Source organism: Chelonia mydas, chromosome 11 (assembly GCF_015237465.2).
Source record: "Chelonia mydas isolate rCheMyd1 chromosome 11, rCheMyd1.pri.v2, whole genome shotgun sequence".
Classification (NCBI taxonomy): Eukaryota; Metazoa; Chordata; order Testudines; family Cheloniidae; genus Chelonia; species Chelonia mydas.
The window spans coordinates 59,106,306-59,132,594 of NC_051251.2; the positions used below are offsets into that span (position 1 = coordinate 59,106,306).

Below are 26,289 nucleotides of genomic sequence, written 5' to 3' on the forward strand. Positions count from 1 at the left end.
CAGTTTCCAAAGGGGAGTGTTAGACTTGTGTTTCTCTCTCTTTAATTGGAAACTTTTCCTGTGTTCAGTAACAGCTAAGGTTCACATTTTCAACAATTCATACACGCAGGTGCCTCAGTTTCCAGATGCCCAACACAGGACCTGATTTCAACTGGAGTTGTGGGTGAAAGTCAGACTTCAAGTGTATCAAGAAGGGCCTTCAATCTGAGACACTCAAAATGAGTGGACACTTGAAAATTTATGCTTAAATATTTTATTAAGTAAGGCAACTGGGCGCTGCGTGAGTCTTCAATACAAAACAGGTCCTATTTGGAAAAAACTCTGGGTAGAAGAAATTTACTGAAGCCAGAAATGCCTACCCAAGTAGTCGATGAGGAAAGTGTAAACGGGGACCTCAGAGCAGAGTGATTACATACAGTAACTGGCTGTGGCATCAAAGAAAATGGACGAGTCTCAACATGCCTGCTGCTATTATGTGAAGCATGGTGGCAATTTTCATTAACAGGGCACTCTGTACATGCTAAAAATTCAGCTAAGTGGAATCTAAGTCCATTAGAAACTGAAGCTAACTGGCAAATTTTGCTATAGTACTATTAGATGTCAATTCTTCTGAATTAGAACCCAACCCTGCCTCCCTGAAGTTAATGGGAGTTTTAACATAACCTTTAAATGGGAGCAGGATCAAGGTTCTAGTTGTCTCTCCCCTTTCTAGGCTCCTGCCACAGTTTTACAGTCTTCCATGTCTGACAGACTGGTTCCTTGCAATTTAGGATTGTCAGGGGACACAAAGCTCTGGGGAGCTCACATACAAACTTGTCATACCTCATCCCTCCAACACACAAAAATATTTTACGTCTGTGGTGATGCTTTAGAGGAAGCTGAAGATTCCTGTATCCCATAGTTTGGGATAGTTACGTTACATCTGCCACACCCGTGAATAGCAGCAGCCTATTGTATTTTAATTCCTCCAAGTATCACCCTATATCCTGCGCTCTTAATGCTCTTAATTATGCAGCTGTGGGCCCCTTCAGTCATTTCCCTCTCATGCTGCCCTTCCCCTCTCACCCCGCTGCCAACATTGCACTTGCCCTTTGTGGAGTTATTATCATTTCTGTATTTACTTGCTTATTTTACTTTCCATTTCTTTCTTCCAATAGCAACAACGGTTTTCTTATAAAACCCAAATACTGTATCTTCCCAATGGCTTAACGGGAAAGATACGTATCTGGGTATTTTTAATTTGCCCACCCTAGTGGCATCTGAATGGTAGATTTGTTAAAGCTTTAAAATAAGATTAGAAAACAGTGATTTAGATTACCTTAATGTAGATGATAAATCCATTAAATAATTATATTCTAAAATATATAAACGTGCGTGGAATCCAGCTTTATTTAAGTCAATGGGAGTCTTGCCGTTGACTTCAATGGGGCCAGGATTTCATCCTTAATGTTACTGAGATTAATACGTACAGTAGAACCTCAGAGTTACGAAAGGTCAGGAATGGTGGTTGTTCCTAACTCTGAAATGTTTGTAACTCTGAACAAAAAGTTATGGTGGTTCTTTCAAAAGTTTAGAGCTGAACATTGACTTAATACAGCTTTGAAACTTTATTATGCAGAAGAAAAATGCTGTTTTCCTTTTTTCTTTTAGTAGTTTATATTTAACACACTACTGTACTGTAATTGCTTTCTTTATTTCATTTGTCTCTGCTGCTGCCTGATTGCGCACTTCTGCTTCCAAATGTGGTGTGTGGTTGACTGGTCAGTTCTTAACTCTGGCGTTCGTAACTCCGAGGTTCTACCATATCTGTTATAGAACTGCTTTTCTCTCCCAAGTGTGTCATTGAGTTGCTCCTCTGTTTTCAGCACTTTCACTTGCACTCCTGCTGGCCGTGATATGCAGGATCCAAGTCCTTCTAGCTGAAGAAGAGTGACAGGTCTCCCTTTGGTGGAATGTCTCAATGCTACTCCTAACTAGCCAGAAAAGTTTCTGTAGGGCAGTATGAGCTCCTTCCCTGCCTAATCAGGGACTAAGTGTGATGCCCCCTAGGGATTCTGTAGGCCTGCTCTTCACAGTATAATGCTTGCAAGGCACAAAAAGTTCTCAGAATCATTTCCAGGGCATGTCAAGCATCACATTGCAGTGTGGTGTCAAAACACCACAACACAACGTCACGATGTTTGAAAGCAACATAGCTACACTGAGCCATAGCACAAGGACACCAAGTCCCAGCATAAACTTTACAAACATTATGAGAGTGGAGTTTATCCCATCTGACTAGTCTATATAGGTGCACAACCCAACAAAAGAGAAATAAAAGAGAGAATTAAACCTGGATTTCCGACATGGCAGCACATAGTACAGGTTGGTCTCTGGCCTAAACCCATCAAGATGCTTTTAAACAATCTGTATCTAATTCTGTTGAACAGTGTGGTCTCATTTAAATTTAAACTAAGTCTACATTTTGGGACTTTAACAAAGGTATTTGTTTCAAACACTCTTACACTTTAATTTAACTAGATTTGATTGGAAAATAGTTCTTGAAGCCCAGTGAGATGGTTGCATTAATGATATGCGCGCCCTGGCTAAATGTGCTCTTTCCTGCAAGTTTTGTAATATGGTGGGAGGACAAAGTACCTGAAAAATTGCCTTAAAAAGAATATTGGCGGTGACTGTGCATTCAGCTGCTATGGGAATCAGAATAAAACTGATCTTAAATAAGCTAGAATAGCTTTGTATTTGCATTTAAGTTTTCCATAGCTGTATTTGTTTTATTTTTATTTTATTTTGCGCTCAGGAAGCCAATTGTGGAACTGAAATTACCCCCAGAGCTACTCTCCTCTTGGTATTTTCATCAGCCAGCAACTGAAATACCATGAGAAGACCAGATCTTTCATTAATTCAGTTCCATAAATGGCTCCTTGCAACATTAACAAAGACCACAAAAAACACAAATAAATAGACATTAGGTTAGAAATGACATTTTAGGTACTTTCTAGTTTTGTATAGATTGCAAATGTAGAAGAATAGCTTTTCTTGCAATGTATTGGTATATGGCACTTGCACTTCCAGTCCCTAGTGAAACCAAGAAGTCGACAGCAGAGCTGGTTGGGAATTTGACAAAACTTTCTCAGGTTCAGAATGAAATTTCTTGGAGAGGATAAGTAGAGAGAAAGAGGAAGACCTTTCCCCACGCCACATTAGCTGCTAGCCCAGTGGTTAGGGCACTCATCAGGGATGTCAGAGACCCAGGTTCCCTCCTCTGCCAGATTTGGAGCAGGGACTTGATCCTAGGTATCCCACATACCAAGCATGTGCCTTAACCACACCAGGGTATACTGTCAGTTTCTCTCTGACCCAATGAATAGTTAATTATTTTTTCAAAGTGGAATAGCATCAACAGAAAAGACTGAGGCCAGGTCTACACTACCCGCTGGATTGGCGAGTAGCGATTGATCTATCGGGGGTCGATTTATCGCATCTAGTCTAGACATGATAAATCGATCCCCGAGTGCTCTCCCGTTGTCTCCTGTACTCCACCACCGCGAGAGGCACAAGCGAAGTTGACGAAGGAGCAGCAGCAGTCAACTCACTGCCGTGAGGATGCCACGGTAAGTAGATCTAAGTACGTCGACTTCAGCTACGCTATTCATGTAGCTGAAGTTGCGTATCTTAGATCAATCTCCACACCCCCCCCACTCCCCCAGTGTAGACCAGGCCTGAGAGAGAGAAAGACTGACTCAAAGGGCTTGTCTCCGCTACAGGGAGATCGATGCTGCTGCAATCGATGCAGCAGGGGTCGATTTAGCCGGTCTGGTGAAGACCCGCTAAATCGACGACAGAGTGCTCTCCAGTCGACCCCGGTACTCCACCTCTCTGAGAAGAGTAAGGGAAGTCAACCAGAGAGCATCTCCCATCGACGCAGCACAGTGAAGACACTGGGATAAGTCGACCTAAGCTACATCAACTCCAGATACGTTATTCACGTAACTGGAGTAGCATAATTTAGGTCGATTTACCCTGGTAGTGAAGACAAGCCCTAAAGCTCAGTGGTTAGGACACTTACCTGGTTCTCCCACATTTCACGTGAGTGCCATTTCTGTTCCAATATGGAACAGAAACAGATTTCAAAACCTCAATAACTTTCATGAAACAAGTCTTATTTTCTGGCCCACTCTTGTAGAGAGCTCTGATAAAATTAGAAAGCATCAGAAAGCTAACTAAACTTTTTCAAGCTTCAGCATCCTGTCAGGGTTTGGATTTGGTTGGGAATTTCAGTTAAGGTCCAGATCAATTTTTATTTAATCCACTCTCATTTTCCACATGGGTAGAGAGATTAAAAAAATAAATAAAAATCCATGGCCTGATCCTGCTTTCGATAAAATCAGTTGGAGCACAGCCATGAACATCAAAAGAAGTAGGATTAATTCCCTGATGTCCAGAGTATAACATTTATTTTCTTGACAGATTATCTTTAGCCTTCACTGGTATTTAATTTAAACTGAAGATCTGAATTGTTCCCTTGGGTTTTTTTGGGGCAATTTTCAGACTCGCACTCCCAACCTGTTTGCTTTAAACTCACCATCATGTGATTTCCCCATCATAGTCTACTGTCTTGAGATGCCTTTTCTACTATGCCTGCAGGCAACTTCAGGGTTTTTTCCCCTGAGTTATTGATTAGAATCTGTTAACATCAACTCACCAGCTGCAGGGAGAAACAAAATTTAAAGCAACTGAAGTCTTGCCATGCATATTATTGCTGCAGAAGGATCAGAAAGGGACAGCTTGGCAGCCACACCTCCATTTCCTGAAAAAGCCGGATAACCAGATTGACCGACAGATTCGCCCAGGCTATTCAGCCAAGAGGTACCTCTTCAGACTCTCTCAGACCTGGGATCCTAGCATTATATACAGGCTCCAGTGTGCAGGTCAGTAGAACCTAAAGTTAAGCAAGGTTAGTGCAAATATTTCTAAGCTAACATTTGGGGGACTGAGTAAATTAAATTAATTGTGTGTAGCAAGTACAATTAAAAGACCAAGCTATTTCTTGCTGATAAACAGAAAGAATAGACTTCATCTCTAGATGCTGTGATGGGGCAAGGCCAGATGGCTATAGAAAAGCAGTGGGAGATAGATATATTAGCTCCAGGCTAAACAAATCCCTGGTATCAGGATAAGTGAAATGGCAGCTGCTCCAGGTCACTTAAGAACTTTCCAGAAGGCAGGGAGAAGGCTAGGTTGACTGGGACACCTGAAGCCAATCAGGGGCTGGCTGAAACTAGTTAAAAGCCTCCCAGTTAGTCAGGTGGGTGTGCATGTCCGGAGCTGTGGGAGAAGTTGTGCTGTTGGAGAGTCTGAGTAGTACACACCGTATCAGGCACAAGGAAGGAGGCCCTGAGGTAAGGGTGAAGTAGAGCTAGAGGAAGTGAGGGCTGCTGTGAGGGAAGTAGCCCAGGGAATTGTACATGTCATGTTTCTAAAAGGTCAGCTACCATAGCTGATACTATTAGGGTCCCTGGGCTGGAGCCCGGAGTAGAGGGTGGGCCCGGGCTCCCCCTCCTTTGTCCCCTGATTAATCACTGAGACTGGGAGACAACAGAGACTGTGCAAGGAAGGATAACTTCTCCTCACCTCCCTCGCTGGCTTATGATGAAAACGGCTCAGTAGACTGTGACCCTTGTCTCTAGAGAGAGAAGGGTTACATGGAGGGTCACAGTGAGCCTCTGAGACTAGCAAAATACACCCGGAAACGCGGGACCCACGGAGGCAAGGACAGAGCTTTGTCACAATTGGTGTCAGGAGTGGGACTTCATTCACAGCGTGGCAGAAGAAAGAGTGTTTTGTTTTGTTTTTTTAAAAAGTGCACTGGGGTTTTGGATTTTTTTTTTGTTTTGGTTTGTTTGTTTGCTTTGTACCACAATGGAGGAGGTGGTCAGAGCTCTGGTACAAGCCACGGCAGCCCAGCAGGAGGCCACCTGGGTTCAGGCAATGGCACAACAGGAGTCTATGCGGCTACAGCAGGAAACCAATCAATTATTGATGAGCCAGGCGACCCAAGATCGTGCCCTCTTGAGAGAGGTGGTGGACCTGCTGAAGATCCTCACCACCAGGCCCGGGGGTCCGATGGGACGCAAACCCTGAGGGCCACTGGTTGTCTGCCAGAGATGACGTCAGGAGATGATGTAGAGGCATATCTCCTCTCATTTGAAAGGACCGCTCAGCGTGAGGCGTGGCCCCAGGAGCAGTGGGCTAGCATTCTCACCCCTTTTTTGTGTGGAGAGGCCCAGAAGGCCTACTTTGACTTGCCTGCCACAGATACTACTGACTATACCCGTCTGAAGGTAGAGATCCTAGCACGATCAGGGGTAATGGCAGCAGTAAGGGCCCAGAGGTTCCATGAGTGGAAATACCAGGAGAACAAACCCCCGAGGTCCCAGCTATTCGATCTCATACACTTCTCGTGGTTACAGCCCAAGGTGTGCAGGCTGGAGGAGATTTTGGAGACCCTGGTCATAGACCATTACATGCGGGGACTGCCTCCAGATCTCCGCATATGGGTAGGCCAGAATGATCCATCCACGTACGACGAGATGATCACGCTGGTAGAAAGACAGATGACAGCCGGGAACTGATCCGACTACCCAAGGAAGGCCCCTTTCGAAGCAAGCACCCGACCCCAACCCTGGAAGGTTGGGCAGCCAAACCCCCAGGGAGTCCTAGGTGGAAGAAGTGGGAGGCCGAAAACCAGCGGGGGCCCCAGAAGGAAGGGATTGGCCTGAGTGGGGGGAACCCCGGGACTAAACCCCCTAGCCCCCAGGATAGGGGAGTGATTAAAAGCAATTTTCGATGTTATGCATGTGGGGAGTGGGGACACATAGGAGCACAGTGTCCCAGCACCGAGGAGCCTATGCAATGCAACTTGGGGGATTGGGAGGTCCCATGCTCCCTTATCCACCTCGCAGGGGTCGCATTAGCCCTGCATAATTACACCAGGCCAGTGAGGATAAATGGAACAGAGACTACAGCGCTTGTGGACTCTGGGAGTGCTATCACCCTCATATCGGGTAAGCTGGTAAAAAGTAGTCAGCTGCTACAAGCCAAATGCGTAGCAGTGACGTGCATGCATGGGGCCGTGAGCCATTATCCCACCATCCCAATGGAGACAGAGGTTCAGGGAAACCCCATTGAGGTGACCGTGGGCATAGTTCCTAAACTCCCATATCCTGTAGTCATTGGAAGGGACTATCCAGGGTTTGATAATTTCCTCCCCCCGGAGAGGCTGGAGGGATGTGGGGACCCTGAGGACAGCGACTCATCACCGGGGGAATGTCAACCCCCAATGTTCGCTGAGATTTCTCAGGATCTGTTCTCAGCCTCCCAAAAGACCCAGAAGACAAAAAAAGAGAGGAAGGTCGCAAAGGCCTTGGGAACCCAGATCCTGACCCAGGCCAGAAGACCTCCCTAGTAGGCAGATGGATGCAAGCAGCCAACAGAGAAACTTCCACCACAGAAGGTGAGCCAGAGGCTGCCCCCAGCCATGATGGCAGCGAGCCATTGGAAGAAGCAGAAGTCGGCCTCTGGGAGCTTGGGCAGGTTAGTCCTGGGAGAGAGACTTTTGGGCGGGACCAGGCAGAGGACCCCAGATATGATAACACCAGGAAAGAGGTGGCCGAGATCGATGGGATACCCGTGGATGGGAAGGTCCAGGGTTCCGGACCTTACTTTATAGTGAAGAAAGATCTCCTGTACCGTGTGGTACAAATGCAGGAGCAAGAGATACAACAACTTCTGGTGCCACGAAAACATCAAAATGCCATATTGAGTCTCGCCCACAGTCACCTGTTTGGAGGACACCTAGAGGTAGAGAAAACCCAAGCACGGATCCTGCAGAGGTTCTTCTAGCCAGGAGTACATGAAGATGTCCGGCGATACTGCACCTCTTGTCCGGAGTGTCAGTTACATAGCCCTCGCCCGCACTTGCGGGCTCCTTTGATACCTCTTCCAATAATAGAGGTTCCTTTTGAATGGATAGCCATGGATCTGTTAGGGCCCCTAGAGAAGACAGCTCGGGGCCACCAACATGTGCTTGTTGTACTGGACTATGCAACCCAGTACCCGGAAGCTGTTCCCCAATGCAACACAGCTTCCCAGACAATAGATAAGGAGCTAGTACAGATCTTTGCCCGGGTTGGGCTACCCAAGGAGATATTGACTGATCAAGGACACCTTTCATGTCCAAGTTGATGAAAGATCTCTGTTCATTGATCCATGTACAAGCATTACGGACCTCTGTATACCACCCACAAACAGATGGCCTGGTGGAAAGGTTCAATAGGAACCTCAAGGCTATGATCAGGAAAGTGGTGAGCCGGGATGGGAAAGATTGGGATACCCTATTGCCTTACCTCATGTTCGCCATCTGGAAGGTTCCGCAAGCCTCCACGAGTTTCTCTCCATTCAAACTACTGTATGGGCGCCACCCTCAGGGTATATTGGATATAGCCAGAGAAGCCTGGGAAGAGGAGCCAAATCCCAGAAGGAACATAGTTGAGCATGTGCTGCAGATGAGAGATTGGATAGCCCGAGTTACGCCCATTGTATGGGAACACTTGGAGAGAGCACAGGAGGCCCAACGAACCCATTATAACCACCAAGCGAAGCTTTGCCCGGTTCCAACCAGGGGATCGGGTGATGGTACTGGTGCCCACAGCAGAAAGTAAACTGTTGGCCCAGTGGCAGGGACCCTATGAAGTAATCGAAGCCGTGGGAGAGGTGAACTATAAGGTGTGGCAGCCAGGCCACCGGAAATCGGAGCAAATTTACCACATCAATCTTCTAAAATCTTGGCACGATCGAGAGGCATGCTTAGTCATGCAGAAGACCCTTCCCCAAGAGGATAACTTACACGAGCAAGTGAGGATATCATCCAACTTGACGCCGATCCAAAAGATCAAGGCAGCCAGCATGATTAATTGCAACTGAGATGTTCTCTACAAAACCAGGGCGGACAACTGAAACCTATCACCATATCCACACGATCCCCGGAGCCAAAGTAACATTGAGACCCTACCGAATCCCAGCAGCCAAAAGAGAAGAAATCAAGGCCAAAGTAAAGAAAATGTTAGAATTAGGGGTTATTGAAGAATCTTATAGTCAGTGGTCCAATCCAATTGTTCTAGTGCCTAAACCTGACGGTACCATGAGATTCTGTAATGACTTTCGCCGGCTGAATGAAATATCCCAGTTTGATGCATACCCCATACCACGCATCGACGAACTGGTTGACCGACTGGGTAGTGCCTGATTCTTGACTACAATGGATCTGACAAAAGGGTACTGGCAGATTCCTCTGAACAAAGAAGTTAAAGAAAAGACAGTATTCTCCACCCCGGATGGGCTATTCCAGTACACCGTCCTCCCTTTTGGACTACATGGGACCCCAGCCACATTCCAGCGCCTCATGGATAAGCTGCTGCGCCCCCATACTAGTTATGCAGCTGCATACCATAGCTGATACTATTAGGGTCCCTGGGCTGGAGCCTGGAGTAGAGGGTGGGCCTGGGCTCCCCACCCTGCACCGCTTTGCCCCCTGATTAATCACTGAGACTGGGAGACAACAGAGACTGTGCAAGGAAGGATAACTTCTCCTCACCTCCCTCACTGGCTTATGATGAAAATGGCTCAGTAGACTGTGACCCTTGTCTCTAGAGAGAGAAGGGTTACATGGAGGGTCACAGTGAGCCTCTGAGGCTAGCAAAATCCGCCAGGAAACGCGGGACCCACGGAGGCAAGGACAGAGCTTTGTCACAGTGCCTAATCCAATTTCCTTTGAAATCAATAGAAAGACGCATAGATTTCAACAAGAGTTGCATTGGACCCCCTTGTTATGTTTACTTAATGTTTATGAAAGCTACAGTACTGAATACTAGAATCTGATATGCTCATAATTTAAATACAAGTGAGATGTAACATGGAAAAGATCCATGTTCTGTACTTACTGATCTGGAGAGTTTGAGAAGGGAAACTTCCACATCTATCAAAACAGAGGTGGGCCCAAGCTGCAAGATCTGTATCTTGAGCCAGACCTAAATTTTCCCCAAATGTGGGGGTGTTGGTTTAGTCCACTATAGCAACAGAGGACAATCACAAAATTTGGATTTGGATCAAAATGTTACCGGACTTCAGGGGAGTTCAGCTCTGAGATTTTGGTTTGGGCCAATCTCTAACCTTCAGCATCTTCCATAGATGAAGGTTTATTCATGGTCCATATGTATTTTTAATTCTTTAGTCTGTACACAATTGAATAACCTGCAAACTACAGGTATAGTTTACAGTCTGAGCCAATACACTGTACTAGACACATTCCTGTCAATATCAGAACTAGTTGAAAAAAAATTGTTTGAAAATGGAAATAAAAACATGGCCTTATTTAACAAAGTTGAAAATGAAAATGGGGGGCGGGGGGGGGGGGGGGAAGGAAAGCCAAATTGAAAACTGAAAAATTTAGAAGTTTCACAACCAAAATTGTTGAATAGACAGAAACTCATCCTTTTCAAAACCCATGGAATAAAAATGGCTTCAAAATTTTTCAGTATTTCCCCTTCCTTCCATTTTTCAATTAGGTCTAGCCAACACATGTAACATTCTCTCCTGTCCTATCCCAAGTAACATCTCTTTGCTTTGCAATATATGCTTTCCAGGATATATCAGGGACCCTTTATTACTTCAGAAGAATTCCCTAAACACACCAAATCACAGAATAGGACAACAGGACCTGTCAGCTGCACCCAAAAAATATCACCTCCTGCCTGTGTTCCCATCTTTCTGGGCTGAGCTAAGCCAACACGTCCATCCAGGTATAGTAGCAGGTAATTATTTTTTAATAGACAAAAATCCACCCTGGGTAAGATTTAATATTTGATTCAGTGTTTATGCCTGTAGACAGATCATGTGCATAATAAAGTCTTCTTTGAAGGGATGTATTATTACTAAGTTATCATCTTATGAGATAGCTCTCAAAAAGGAAAAATTTCATAGAAAAGGCGTACTTCAAAAATTAGTAAGGGAATGTTTGGGATTAGAACAAAACCTATTGAATCTTTCAGTGAGATCGCCAGATAAGGTAAGTGTGAGTAAGCAGTGCAGCTAAGGGCAAGAAACAAGGACCTACATGTACAATCCTCTGTTAAAGTTAAAGGAGTTGTGCACTAATAGTTTACTTCCTTAGGTTTCCACTCTGTGCCATTATTACTGCACCACATCCACAAACTCCGCAAACACAAGAACCCAACATTTCTCTACTTAGCACTTCCTTCATTTTACAGTACAAGTAGAAAAGCGCCATGATATTGCTCTTTCTTCCATAACACTGTCTCTAAGGTTATCTGTGATGGTGCTGGCACCATTCTGAGACATGACCAATGCCTCCAAAACTTATGTAGGTCTGATCCCAAGAGGCACTATAGTGCCCTCAACTCCCATTGCAGGCAGTGGGGGCTGAGAACCTCAGCACATCACGGGAGGTGCTGAGAACATTTCAAGGGTAGCCCTGGACTCTGCCTCTCATGTACTGGCCCAGCCATTCCCTGGTTTGTGCACAATGGTCACCCTCAGCTCTGGAGCCCGGGCTGACAATTCCATAAATGTAAACATCTTTTTGTAAAAAGCGGATTTTTGAAGGGAATGTGGTGCTTCAAAAGGGTGCATGCACCAAGAACGGAGTGCTGCGTTTATCCACAGGAACAGCGTGAGCAGCAGCAGAGCAAGCTTCGCCACAAACCTGGCAGGGACATTTGGTTGTGTGGCTATTTGTCCACTGGGAACTGGACTACCAAGTCATTTTACATAGGTGACTGGACAGCCCTCAGACAGTAAGGACTCATCACTGAACGGTCTGGATTCAAACCCAGTGACCTAGGTGAAGAGCTCTGTATCCCATTGCCAGCCTTCCCAACTCTCCGTGATTCATTGCTGCCTCTCCTTTGCCATGGCAGTTCCTGCTACTCCAGTACACATGTTCATACATCTATTTCCAAGAGGTGTCAACAGCCAAAAGCGTCTTTTCTCATGCACACCTGGGAAGGCAGCTGTGACCATTTCTCTCTGATGTGGACCTTGCCTCAGTTACCCACTGCCTTTGCAATAATCCCATCTGGAGGTCACAATCGATGTGTTTACACTGCAGCTGGGAGTAACCCTCCCAGCTCAGGTAGACAGATTCACACTAGCGGGGCTTGAGCTAGCACGCTAAAAATGGAGACATGGCTGCACCAGTGGAGGCTCACGGCTAGGTACCCGAGCTAGACCCAGGAGGTTGAACAGGTCTGAGCTCAGGTGGCCAGCCCAAGCCTCTGCTGGTGCAGCAACACCCACACAGCTATTTGGAGCGTGCTAGCTCGACCCCTGCTAGCACAAGTCTGTCTACCCAGGCTGGGAGACTGCTCCCTGCTGCAGTGCAGACATACTGTACCTACTGACCTCTACATGGAGCTATCCATGAAGATCACTCAAGAACCACACAGCTGGTTCCAAATACAGCTAGCTGCCTGCCTGCCTGGGGAGGTTAGCTGCAGCGAGCGTATTATACCAAGAGCCATGCCCTGGCCTCTGCTCCAGCAATATAAAACATCTACATAGCTGCTGGTCCTGTACCATCTCTCTACCTAGTCCCCAGAACAGGAGGTATAAATGGGGCATCGATATACCTTGGTGATTCCTGACGGCCAGAGTGAACTCTTGGAGCTGTGGGCAGCTGGGCACAGGTTTGATACATCCCAGGATCTAGGCCCAGTTCTCCAACGACTGCACTGATTTCCTGTGTGTTTCCACTACAAAAATAGGTCAGTGTCGGAAGCCACTATAGATCAATCGAATTCCCCCTCAAAAAAGCCACACAAGAGGCGGCTGGGAGAGAGGGGGAATTGTCACAAGTCCCCGTGCTGTGTTACCCTCTAATTGTTTCCCAGGGGTAGGCAGGAGTTCATTTAGCCCCCACAAACTGGGGGGATCTGCTGCAGGCCCTGTGGTTTCACTTTGCTTCCCAGTCCCCTGCTGCTATCTCTACACAACTCTAGGCTTAGACAGTTACTGCTCCTGGAGCTTCCCTTTAATGAGGTGAGGTTTTCGCTACATGGTAAGAGTTCTCCTCAGAAAAGTTATACTGTACAGTCTCAGGCTGCATGAACTCTGAGTGGTTTCCCCCTGGGGCTGGGGGAAGGAGAGAAATGGCGTGTTCCTTTCCCTTTCTGATACAAGGATTCTGGAGCCATGAAGCCTGCTACATGGAAAGGGTGAGATGGTACTGTTTTGACCCAGCTGCCTTCTCTTCCATGCAATAAAAGGCACATACACGTCGATCCTTCCAAGCCAGCCCAGCCCACAGCTTGAGCCCTGGCTATCAGAGAGATATCCATATTCCTTATACACCAGCAGGAAAAGCAGAGACCATGAGATGCACTCTAACCGGCAGTCATTAGATTTGGACATCTAAGGAAGATTGTTCCTCAGCAGAGGGCTCTCAACCACTGATCCAGCAAAGCTAGAATAGTCATTTGAGGGCATGGTGTCAGATGCATTTTCTCTCAAGCTTTTGCTTGCAGGAGGGTGACTGTGGCATGTATACACAGTTTGTTGTGCGCGGAGTAATAATAAATAACACCACCCACCTTTTATATTGCACCAGTTCAGTTGCTTTCAGTCTGTTGACACTGGTCAGTGCATTGTTTCAGTAATTTTGAATTTGCCCCCAAGGATTATGTGAAGGAAGCATTTAGAATCTAAAACAAATTAAATATACTTCCAGTGCAGCCAGACTGCTTCAAGGAGCTACATGAGAAAATCCAAAGCAGTGTGCACCTAGTCTGTTGGCTCCACTGAAAGCTATTACAATGTGCCAGCAATTATGGAGCAACCAAGGCTATTCTGCTCTTTCTCCCCTGTGAGGCAGCAGGTGCCATTGGAGGGTGGAGGAAGGAGGGAAGGGCTACAGAGCACATGTAGAGGCAAGGAATAGTAAAGGGTCCCAGTGTTCCTGGCCACACCGCAGCTGCAGGGCAAGATGTGAGAAGAAGTGAACCCGCAACTCCTCCACAGCAACAGACATGACTCAAACACGTCAGTTTAAAAATTGCAGGGAGCAGCTCAGGGGACACATTTTCAATTCATAATAAAATGGACAGTTTTTTCCTTAACACATTCATCCTCTGAAACCACAAGTGTCCTCAGGGCACAGGTTGGCTGTGACTGCTCTAAAGCATTACTGAAAGATTTGTTAACTTTGCAGAAGACATATGTTGATGCAAACCCTGTGCTAATAAGAAAATTCCAACAGAATAAATGTACTGAACAGACCACAATGCTGCTGAAAAACTTGTTGCAAGCCAAGGCCATGCTGACTACTGAGCAGGCTTGGAGCATGCAGCTGTCAAAGTAGTAGTGGAAAGCCATATAAAATATGGTATAGGGAAAATCCCCTGTACAATGAACCTTTCCCACATCTGCCTGAGGCTTGAAAGTTAATTTCCATAGTAAATTTCCTTTTCAACTTGATGTTGCTTTGCTCCTGGTTCAATGAATACCTCCCCTGTTTGGTACAGACTCTGCTAGGATACAGGATGTGAATTATTAATGCAGGTTGCATTCAAGTTATGTTTCAATCCTTTCTTCAGGATGCATAGTTTTAACTTCCAAAGCACTGGGAAACACCCTAAAGAAATCCAATCATTGAAGTGGACCCCCGCTTTCTTGAATATAGTATCAATTATGAGATACATTGTGACTCACCTGTTCCCAGGTACATGGGAGAGCACACAAGGAGCTTTGTCCCCTTTTCATGCCCTGCAGAAGGGCCACTCACAATTGCTGTCCCTAAGCTCAGGTGGCCAGGGCCCTACCCTCCTCCATATCAGCCTGTTCCTAAAGGATAGTTCAACCTGCATTAATCACATGTCCCCAGGCCATTCAGGAAAGGAGCATGTCCCTGTGGCACAACCTGGCCCAGCTCTCCTGCTGGGGTGGTACAACTCCCAGTGGGGATCAGTGGCTAAATGCCACAATTTGGCCCTAAATAAGTTAGAACCTCTCTGAAGTGTAATAGTTCACTTTGTGATCCAGTCCTGACACGCTGTCTTGCAGGCCAAAGTTACTCATTTCAGAAGGAGGCCGAGAACAGAGAAAACCTGGTGGGAGGAGATGAAGTAGAAGCACATGGCCAGAGGAGAGCTCGAGTACCTGTTCGGGTTTCAGTGAGAAGATTGAGTCTAGAACTCAGACCTCCACCTGCAAAGGAGGCTACCTGGAGCCAGAATGCAGCATGCACAAGGGTCCCACAGGTACCATTTCTTCATTATGTGTTTACATTGCAGGTGATCTCTGTCTTCATCTTTACAACGATGATCTCTGTCTTCATACAGATCAGAATCCCCTCAGTTCCTCTTGGGACTGGTGCTGGACTAGCATGGTGGTTATTCTTACACCAAAGTTTTGCTAGTATAGCTCTGGCTTCATGCAGCAGATACTAGTCATGTTGCTTAATGTACACATACACTATGGTGATGAGCCTGGTGTAAGAACCTACATACAGATGATAATACCTAAGGCCTTGTCAACACTGGCAAGTTTCTGCACAGTAAAGCAGCTTTCTGCGGTGTAACTCCCGAGGTGCACACGCTGCCAAGCCACTTAGTGCACAGAAACTGCGCAGTTGCAGCGCTGTAAAAAAACCACCCCAACAAGAGGCGCACAGCTTTCTGCACTGGGGCTACAGTGCTGCGGTGCCAGTGTAGACACCCTGGTCAATTACAACCCTGCAGTTGGCCTCTGGGAAGTGTCCCACAATGCCTGTTCTCGCTTCTCTGCTCATTGGTTTGAACTCTGCTGCCCTGCCCTCAGGTGACCAACTGTGAGCCTCATCCCTTAAATTCCTAGGGAATTTTGAAAGTCCCCTTCCTGTTTTCTCGGCGATGCGTGCAGTGGTCTCAACGCATCTTTCCAGGTTGTCATGACTGCTCCACAGACCAGTGATCCACCGCTTGGAGCAACGCTGAGCTGCTGGACCTCATCGGTATTTGGGGAGAGGAAGCTGTCCAGTCCCAGCTGCACTCCAGCCATAGGTATTATGATGCCTACGGACAGATTTCACAATGCATGACAGAAAGGGGCCATGACCGGGACACATTGCAGTGCAGGATCAAAGTGAAGGAGCTGTGGAATGCCTACCACAAGGCACGGGAGGCAAACCGCTGCTCCGGTGCTGTGCCCATGAGCTGCTGGTTCTACAAAGAGCTGGACGCGATATTTGGTGGCTACCCCACCTCCACTGTGAAAGTATCCACTTTAGATACTTCAGTGGCTCGCATGCCAGTCGGGAGTGGACCGAGCCAGGAGGAGGAAATCTTGGACGAGGATGTGGAGTGGGAGGAGGACCCAGAGGCAGAGGACGACTTGGAAGTCAGAGATGCATGCAGCTAGGAGCTTTTCTCTACCCCGGAGAAGGCTAGCCAGTCACAGCTGTCGGAGCTTGGTGAAGTGCAAACAGGAGAGGAGGCCCCTGGTAAGTGGCTTTGATTTTGGGAATCGCTGAACCGAGTTGTCGGGGGCAGAAGGGTTGCAGAAAGCAAGCTTGTGTCTGTATCATGCACGTACCACCACATGCCTAGTCTGAGCGGCGGAACAGGGTGTTGATTGACTCCTCACTTCATGGGAATCTGCCCCAGAGATCTCCACGAAACTCTCATGGAGATACTGGGAAATCCGCTGCTGCAGCTTCCTTGGCAGAGCTGCTTTGTTTCTTGCCCCATTAAGGGTAACTTTCCCGTGCCACTCTGCCGTCACTGGGGGAAACCATTGCTGCACACAAGTGAGCCGCATAAGGGCCAGGGCGGAAGCTGCAGTCTTGGAGAAGACCCTCCTTTGATTCTCTGCTCACCCTCATATCTTCCATAATGAATGAGATATCTTCCATAATGAACACTACCTGTAGAAAATGTGGGGACATGTGATTATAAGCTCCCCCCACCCCCCCCACACACAGTGTTGGCTCTCCCCAAGAGCCACGTGCCCATTATACAGTACAGTCGTGGAACACTGATTTCTCCTGCCTCTGCAGTTGCTCACCATCTTGGGGGTCTTGTGGCTCATGTGTGCTTGCCTGGGGTCAGCCAGTTAGTGGCAGGTATTTGAATAGTGGCTGTGTTTTAAATCACTGAATCAGTGGTCTGTGTGTTGCGAACAGTACTGCTTCTGTTGCATTTTGGCTTCACAGATATGACCTTGGGATCCCAGCCTCCCTCTTTGTTATCACCAGCTGAACGGCTACGCAGAATTAGAAAGCGGCCACAAAGAACTAAAGAAGAGTTTCTGTGTGAGGTCATGATGCACTCCGCGGCCGAAAAACAAGAATTGAAGGAGGGTGGGACAGTGAGAAGAGGGACCGAAAGGAGAACACGGCATGCCAGAACGAAGCCATGGAGCGGCTCTTAAACATTATGGAGTGCCAAGCGGACATGCTCCAGGTGCTACTAGCACTGCAAACCGAGCAGCTCTGTGCCCGCCCACCCTCCCCTGCAGCCACTGTCGCAAAACTCCTTCCCATGCGCCCCCCCCCAGACACCGCCAACACACTCTTATCAACCTCCTGTCTCCAGTCTGTACCCACTGCATTCCACTCCTGCCTCATCACAGTCCAGCCCTGCGGACACCCACTACCCACTGCACTCAACACCTGTCCCTCTGCAGTTTAGCCCTGCTGAAGTATAGTACCTGCTGCACTGTACTCCAAAGGACAAGGTTGCATATGATAGCTGGACATACACAAATCTTTAACCGTCCCAGGACCCCACCTCCTCCTGGCACCCTCCCTTCCCCCATCTCACACAGTGCTGATGTGTTTTTTTGTTTGTCTCTCTCCTCCGGTTGTTGTTTTTTAATAAAATAATTGTTTTGGTTTGAAAGCAACCTTTATTCCATTAATTGAAAGCAAACAGAGCCCTACAAAGCAACAGGCAATTTTCTTAAACTTTCACAGTGCATCATCTGCACCAATCACAATCACCTCCTAACATTACAAATCACTGCATTCCTGAGCATGGCAACAAATATTAGTGGCTTTCAGCTTTAAATTGCTGCCTCAAGGCATCCCTGATCCTTATGGCCCCGCACTGCGACCCTCTAATAGCCCTGGTCTCAGGCTTTTCAAACTCAGGGTCCAGGCGCTGAGCCTCTGTGGTCCATCCCTGAGTGAAGCTTTCATCTTTCCCTTCACAAATATTATGGAGCATACAGCACGTGGCTATAAGCATAGGAATATGGTCATCGGCCAAATCCAGCTTCCCATACAGAGAGCGCCAGCATGCATGGCTTCGTAAGCCACGGCATTAAGGGTTAGGCAGAGTCTCCCAGGATCACAATGAGCATTTTGACTTCCCCTACAGTGATCTTCTGGACCGGGAAGAAAGTCCCTGCTTGTAGCTTCCTGAACAGGCCAGTGTTCCGAAAGATGCGTACGTCAGATACCTTTCTGGACCAGCCTGCGTTAATGTCCGTGAAATGCCCATGGTGATCCACAAGTGCCTGGAGAACCATAGAGAAATGTCCCTTCCGATTAACGTAGTCGGTGGCTAGGTGGTCTGGTGCCAGAATTGGAATATGCGTGCCATCAATCACCCCTTCCCCGCCGCAGTTAGGGAAGCCCATTTGTGCAAAGCCATCCACAGTGTCATGCACGTTGTCCAGAGTCACGGTCTTTCGGAGCAGGATGCGATTAATGGCCCTGCACACTTCTGTCAACATGAGTCCAATAGTCAACTTTCCAACTCCAAACTGGTTAGCGACCGATCGGTAGTAATCTGGAGTAGCCAGCTTCCACAGTGCAATCGCCATGCGCTTCTCTAACAACAGGGCAGCTCTCATTCTCATGTCCTTGTGCCACAGAGCTGGGGCGAGCTCATCACACGGTCCCATGAATGTGGCTTTCCTCATGTGAAACTTCTGCAGCCACTGCTCATCATCCCAGACGTGCATGACAATGTGATCCCACTACTCAGTACTTGTTTCCTGAGCCCAAAAGCAGCATTCCACTCTGGTCAGCACTTCCGTGAATGCCACAAGCAATCTTGTGTTGTAGCTACTACACATGGTGAGATCAGTGTTGAACTCCTCTTGCCTTTGCAGTTTAAGGAATAGCTCCGCTGCCACTGTGATATGTTGGTCAGAGCGAGCAGCACATTGGTCAACAGTGCGGGATCCATTCCTGCAGACCAAAGAGGGAGAGCATGCAGTACACAAACCACTGAAAGATGGCACCAAATGCGGACAGATGCACAGAGATTGCTGGTATGCGAAGCAATGCATCATGGGGCATTGGGACAGGACCCAGGATGCCCCACAACCCCCTCTGCCTTCCCAGAACTTTTAGCAGAAGAGGAAGAGATGCTCTGTGAGATAGCTGCCCAGAGTGCATCTCTCCGAATACCACTGCAAGTGCTGCAAGTGTGAACACGCTATTGTGCAGGCAGCTGACAGTGTGAACACACAACAGCGGTTTCCTTTCAGTGCTCTCTGAGCAGAGCTGTAACTGCCAGCCATGTAACTCTGCCAGTGTAGACATACCCTTACTCTTCTATAACGCTTTTAGTCAGTAGATCTCAAAGGAGGACAGTATAATTAGCCCCAAACCATGTCTTGGCAGCACTGACTTAGCCCTGGTCTGCTCTAGCGGGGGGATTGATTTAAGTTACGCAACTTCAGCAATGTGAATAATGTAGCTGAAGTCGACGTACTTGGATTGACTTACTGTGGTGTCTTCACCGTGGTGAGTAGACTGCTGCCACTCCCCCTCCGCCTGCGCCTCTCGCGGCAATGGAGTACAGGAGTCGACCGGAGAGTGCTCGGGGGTTGATTTATCTCATCTAAACTAGATGCAATAAATCAACCCCCACTGGATCGATCGCTGCCCACCGATCCAGTGGGTAGTGTAGACATACCCTGAGTATACTGAACTAACAAAGAATAGAAGTGAAACTGTTATACTCTTAGCATTTCGTTTCTTCCTCAACACTGTATCTTTTTCAACGTCTGATTTAAGAATTGCTGAATAGACAATAAAAGATAAAATTTAAGTACAAAGCAGGAGCTACCATGCAAACGGTCATAAATTAGTACATATTCAGAGAGACAGCAGAAGAGAAATACCCAGCAGCATTATATCCATTAGAAGTTCTCAATCTTTTGCGGCCCCAGTCTTGCACTGCTGAAGTCGGTGGGAATTTTGCGATTGATTTCAATGCAGGCACGCATAGTCCCTTGGACTATATGGTATATAAAAAAAACATAATAAATGTAACAAAAAAGAAGTGGTTGTATATTTAAGCAGTTGATACCCTACACAGAATGAAACCTGTGACAACTGAGAAGAGAAAGACTTACCATTATAAGTCAGGCTGAAATGGTATTCATGAATGTGGGCTTGTAAAAAATAGATGGTTGAAAATTTTCTGTTGAAAAATGGTTTTTGATTGAAATTCTGTGAAAAAAGTCTGCTTTCCAAAGAAAGTGTTGAGTTTTTGCATCAAAACTGAAGACATTTTTTAGTTTTCTGACAAAACTTTAAAATTTTCTGTGGAAAATTGACAAAAATGATTCCTCCCCAACCCCCATTTTCATTGAAGTTAGCTGCAGGGGAAAACCATTTTCTGTCCAGCTGTATTGTAAAGCCAGTCATTCTGCCATCTCCTAGGGCACAGAGGTGGAAGATCACCAAGATGTGGAGCGTGCAATGGAGGACCAATCACACTGGGAAAAGCCACACCAGACAGAGAGTCAAGAGCACTGTGAAAAGCTGAACCAAACTGTCAAGAGCTCTGTTGGGAATGCCACTGTTGATACTTCTCAGCTTTTGAGTGAGAGATCCTACATGACTTTCTATGGAGGCTATTTCCCCGGAAGAAAAAAGACCTACAGCAGTAAGAAATACCCCTCCTTAACTTTATTTCTTGTCATAGTTTTGTTTGTAATGAATTTACTGGACTTCTGAAGAATGAGGGAAGTCCAGTAAATTTTATGGGTACTGTTATAACAGTCACTTCTGGATTATGAGCACAGCAAGAATCTCTAAGGTTGCATTTTAATTAATGACTATGGTCGTGTGTTGCAGTGCTCATTGGGAAGAGGGCAAAGAGTTGTATGAAGAAACTTTCCTTCTCCTTATTACCATGGGTGCACAGACTGGTAAATTTATTCTTCCTCCCATCCTTGAATGGTTCAATGATAGAGTAAATACTGACCGATATCTGATGCCACTAATACATATTTAAATTTCATCCCCTTTTCATCTCATCTCCATTTTCCCCCTTCAGTTAAACAAGGACATCTGAATAACCAGGATGGAAAAGAAGGGCACCTTATTGAAACAGGTTTTTTCCCTCCCATTCAGTCTGCCATGGACTCAGAGCAAGGTGTGGTCAGGGTGGAACACAGAAAGGTCAGATTTTTAAAAACAAATACTGCAATTGTTGTGATAACGTATGAAGTGGTCTCCTCTCAGGGTTCATAACATGAATATAGGTAATCTTGCGCACATACGAATTGCCATATTGGATCAGACCAGTAGCCCATCTAATCCAGTATCCTGTGTCCTACAGTGCCAAGATCAGATGCTTTAGAGGAAGGTGCAAGAAACCCAGTAGTGGGTAGTTATTGGGCAGCCTGCCCCTGTGGAAAGTTCCTTCTTGAACACCAATAGTTAGAGGTTGGCTTATGGGGTTTCTATCCCCTCCAAAACACATTTATTTTTAAATATTTATCTATTTAAGTGCCTGTCCCTTTCTGTAATTGTGAAAATGGAGTTTTATCCATTTCAGTATATATAAAATAGTGAAAGTGAAGCTATAAAGGGAAACAAAGTGCTACTGCCCCCTTTGAACTGGGGGATGCAACAGAATGCTGGAGATGCTGAATACATGAATGTTCTTGAGCTCATCCTGAGGCTACTCTATACCACAGGGTTAAGGGCACTTGAAGTGTGAAAGTAGCAGGTGAAACAAAAGACACTGAGGAAGTGAGGGGAAAAATACTTACGGCCACATCAGCACTACAAAGACAAGCATGGTTGTTCCTTGATGTGGTTACAACATTGTAACAGATTATACGTCTAGGGTTATAGTTCTTGTTACCACATGATCAGGTACCATCCACAATACACATTTTAATCACGCTGTAACTGCATCAGGGACAACAACATGGCAACCAGGCCTCCTGATACAATTATATTTATAGTGTATAAATTCAAAATAGAGATTCAAAATGGAGCAAGAGAGTGTCCAACCGGTAAAGAGGTAAGGAGCTGGGAGTCTGAAGGCCAAATGCTGGTACCCACCACGAAGCCTCAATAAATCGGATTGTGCCTGGAGAGACTGAATGCTCTTGTGTGTGTGCGCACGCACACATGCATGTGCCCCTCTGCAGGGAGGTCTTGGGTATCCATGCATGCTAGTTCTTCAGATGCCACGGTTGCTTTTTTAAAAAGTAGATTGCTTGACATTTAAAAAACCAAAACGTAGAGGCAAATCTTTCTCTCCTTAACAATGCCTGTCATCATATACTCATAAAAATGAGGCTATGTCTACACTTAAAACATGACACAGCTGCAGCTGCGCCACTGTAGTGTTTTAGTGCATTGCTGTAAGTAATCCGCCTCCCTGAGAGATGATAGCTAGACCGATGGAAGAATTATTCTGTTGACCTAGCTCTATTTGCACGGGGGGTTAGATCGGTTTAACTACATATCTGAGGGGTGTGGATTTTTTACATAGCTATGCAGTGTAACTTTTCAATGTAGACCAGCCCTAAGTTAAAATCTGATCCAACTCCCATTGGAGTCAAGAGAAAGATTCCTGTTAACTTCATTGTGTACATGTATGTATGTTTTAGAACAAGACTTTAAACAATTCGGAACCATCAAATTAAACACCCTGGGCCTAATCCAGTTTCTTCTTCCACTGGGTTCTGGAGAAGTCCAAGGCTTTGATGCCGGTGGCCACGACTGGGACAGAATTGGGGAGGGTCAATCAGCCCCTGTTCTGCAGAAGATGCCCAGCGGAGTTAGGGAATGCAAGAGAATGGAAGAGTGAAATCAGCCTGGCTTTGTTGAGCTAGTAGGTTGTGCTTTAGCAAGCCTATAGAGTGAGGAATAAAAATATAAGTCAAAAGTAATGGCAGTATTTGGAGTTTCTGACATTTAGGATTTATATTTTACAGCAGGCGCCAGAGACTTTGAAGTTCCCTTCAATCTCAGAAGAATTACCCAGAGCCCAAGTCCCCCATAGGAAACAATTTAGATCCAGTGATCCCCCAAAGGAGCTTCTGATCCTGCCTTTGCTTATTCAGTTGCAAACCCAGCCCAAGACCGAAGCAAAGAATCAAACAGGTACCATCAGCTCTAGATGAAAGATTCTCTGATCTATCTAAATTCAAGGTATTTGTAAGCTACACAATGATTAGATTGGGACTGCAGAAAAAGGGAACTCTCCCATCCTGGACTGGGTCATTTCAGTGTTAGCTCTTGTGTTCTTGAAGATATTCAGAGCAGGTTTATTTTGGATTCCACATGGTTTATATCCCAAAGATGAGTCAGAGCTCTGCGCCTCAATACAGTGTAAAAGCAGCAAAGTTTCTGCTAATATTGGGCAAATGTCAGGAGATTCATATCAGATAAAACACCCCCAAACTCAAATTGTTTTTCCAAAGCTTATTTGAATAAGCCAAACATTTTTGGCATGAAAAAAGTGGGCCGGAGATTGACTGGTATTTCAATATCAGTTGAGGACAAGGAATATTGGATATGAAATAAAGACAGTTCATTAAATTGAGGCACAGGGAGGAATTGGCCGGGGGCCCAAATGCTGCACCTGATTTGCCCTAGATGGAGCAGATTGCAGCCTCCTTTATCTTGAACACAGAGGTGTGCCTCATGTAGACTGCAGGTCCTAACATGCAATGTACCATCTAGATTTGAGTGGCCTGCTTATCAGATCAAGACAGAGCACTGCGTGCTGGGACCTGTAGTCTCTGAAGGCTACATCTCCTTATTAAAGATGAAGGTGGCCACAGGATGCATTGCAGAACTTCACAGATCACATATGGCCCTTTCAGGGTTTGTCTGCAGCATGACATACTGCCTGTGGAGGAAATCAAATTTGGAACCTGCACTGTCCAAGCAACCAGGGCCGGGAATGCTAAAGACAGAGAATGCTCTAATCTTAGGGAGTAGAGAAAGAAATTGCCTCAGATAAATACTGAAGCTCCCTTGCAAGATGCAAAGAGCAGAGCTGCTGGGTCCCAGAAATAACTGAGTCCACCATTTTCCACTGGAAAGAGTCACCACCGTGCAGACAGAGGAATGGGTAAAGTGAGGAAAGAGGACACATGGATCCTTTGATTTCTCCCTTCCAGGAAATAAAACAAGGGGCATGTAAGATCCTAAGTCTGACTTCATGTTCCATAACAGTCTTCAACTGGCAATGTCCTCTTTAAGGGAACGCCTGGAACTGTTACTCACATACTAAATAGCCCCTCTGACTTCAGTGGGACTGCTTGCAGGAATAAGATTTGAGGACTGATCCCTTAAAGAATTAATCTAAATGTTAAATGGTCAGGATTACATTTCACCTTGTATTTAGCTGTGACACTTTGAGTTAGTTTCCCAGGCCTGAAGAAGAGCTCTGTGTAAGCTCAAAAGCTTGTCTCTCTCACCAATGGAAGTTGGTCCTATAAAAGATATTACCTCATCCACCTTGTCTCTCTAATATCCTGGGACCAACACAGCGACAGCAACACTGCAAACAGGACGACATTGTCAGAACCTTTGGAAAACCCGGCTTCCAATGACAAGTATTTTTTTAAAAAATCAAAAAAATATAGAAAAGTATGAAAAAGGTTTGTCTGAAGTTGCTAATGCGCGATAGCTGTTTCTACGTTTATGTGCATTGTAAATGGAAAGGAAGCTCAGCAGCTTTTCCATTTGCCATGTAAGGAAGCAGCTTTGAGCAGCGATCTTCTCTCACCACAGTGACTCTTGAACCACTGATGTCAGACTGGGCAGAATCAACAGATTTTGCAAATCCAGAACAAAGGGACAAGGGCAACACCACTTTCTGTAGAGTATTATCAACCCACACCGATGTGCTGCATGGACGGTTATATTTCAACATGACCAGAAACTAGAAACTGGGTGATGATATGATGTGATGTGTTGGGGGGTGGGGGGTGCTGATATTCCATCAGAGGCCCCTGCTTTCTGTAAGCAGGCAATCTGAATACTTTCACGTAGGACTATGCTGCCACTTATAACAGCAGTTATGCCTCTTTCCCAATTTTCACCTTCTCGGGATACCTTTTCCCATTCTACCTCATTCTCTTCGTTCCCTCCCCTTTCCCCACTGTTCCCTTCTCCCTCTACATTAGTGTTCTCTTCTTTTCCCCCACATTTCCCCTCCCTTCATTCTCTACCCACCTCTTTCTCTCCCGTTTTTCATAACACTACTTCCATAGATTTTAGGGCCAGAAGAGATACTATGACCATCTAGGCTGACCTCCTGCATAACACAAGCCATAGGATTTTGGCATCTGCCCACAGCTCCTCTTCCCCTGCCCTTTTCAGTATCATCCAGCTGTCACCCGAGGAGCACATATTTGCTCATGCTGACTCAGCACTCTCAGAAGCAGCAATTCCTTTCTGTCTGGCTACTGATTTTATTCCCTCCACACAGAAGGAGCTTTGCTACAGCTCCAGCTCAACATGAACTAGGCGGGAAAATGGCCCAGATGCTCCTGCTCTTCTACATATTTGCAAATGTTAAATAAAATGGGAAACCCAATAATCATGGTAAAAAAATTGTTGCAGTACTACACAAAAAAAGTACAACTGCCGTCAATAGATCTTCACGAAAGACCACATGGGTAAAACTAAACTGTATCCCAGACCAGCTGCAGGAATGATTGGAGGTACACTATTTTAGTGAAAAAAGCAGCATGCCAGTAACCATTTAGGGCCAAGTTCTGCCCTCAGATACATGCACATAACTCCCAACGAAGTCACTGGTAGTTGCATAATTATACCAGTATCTGAGGGTGGAACAGAATGTAACATCAGTCCCACAAGTCTAGATTCTGGCTTCAGTGCGATACTCAGTGCTGTGCACTAAACAGAAGTTGTTCAGAAAAGTTAAGAGAACCCCGAGTAGAACCCCGATATTGAATTCTATGAGAATACTCTCATCATGGAGGTGGATTCCACGT

General features: G+C 46.1%; 1 protein-coding gene across 7 annotated transcripts in view; it reads left to right on the forward strand.

Annotated features, from left to right (window-relative positions):
* KIAA2012 (KIAA2012 ortholog) overlaps nt 1–26,289 on the forward strand; it is a 102,581-nt gene that overhangs the window by 13,649 nt on the left and 62,643 nt on the right. For 6 of the 7 annotated variants that reach the window (XM_043524738.1, XM_037912282.2, XM_037912285.2 and 3 more), the window contains exons 3-8: nt 4,766–4,928; nt 10,701–10,868; nt 15,133–15,329; nt 20,732–20,957; nt 21,351–21,475; nt 23,251–23,419. In XM_043524738.1, the coding sequence (XP_043380673.1) occupies nt 4,766–4,928; nt 10,701–10,868; nt 15,133–15,329; nt 20,732–20,957; nt 21,351–21,475; nt 23,251–23,419 (1,048 nt within the window). The remainder of the gene's footprint in view (nt 1–4,765; nt 4,929–10,700; nt 10,869–15,132; nt 15,330–20,731; nt 20,958–21,350; nt 21,476–23,250; nt 23,420–26,289) is intronic. The other variant, XM_037912284.2, reaches the window with a different exon arrangement.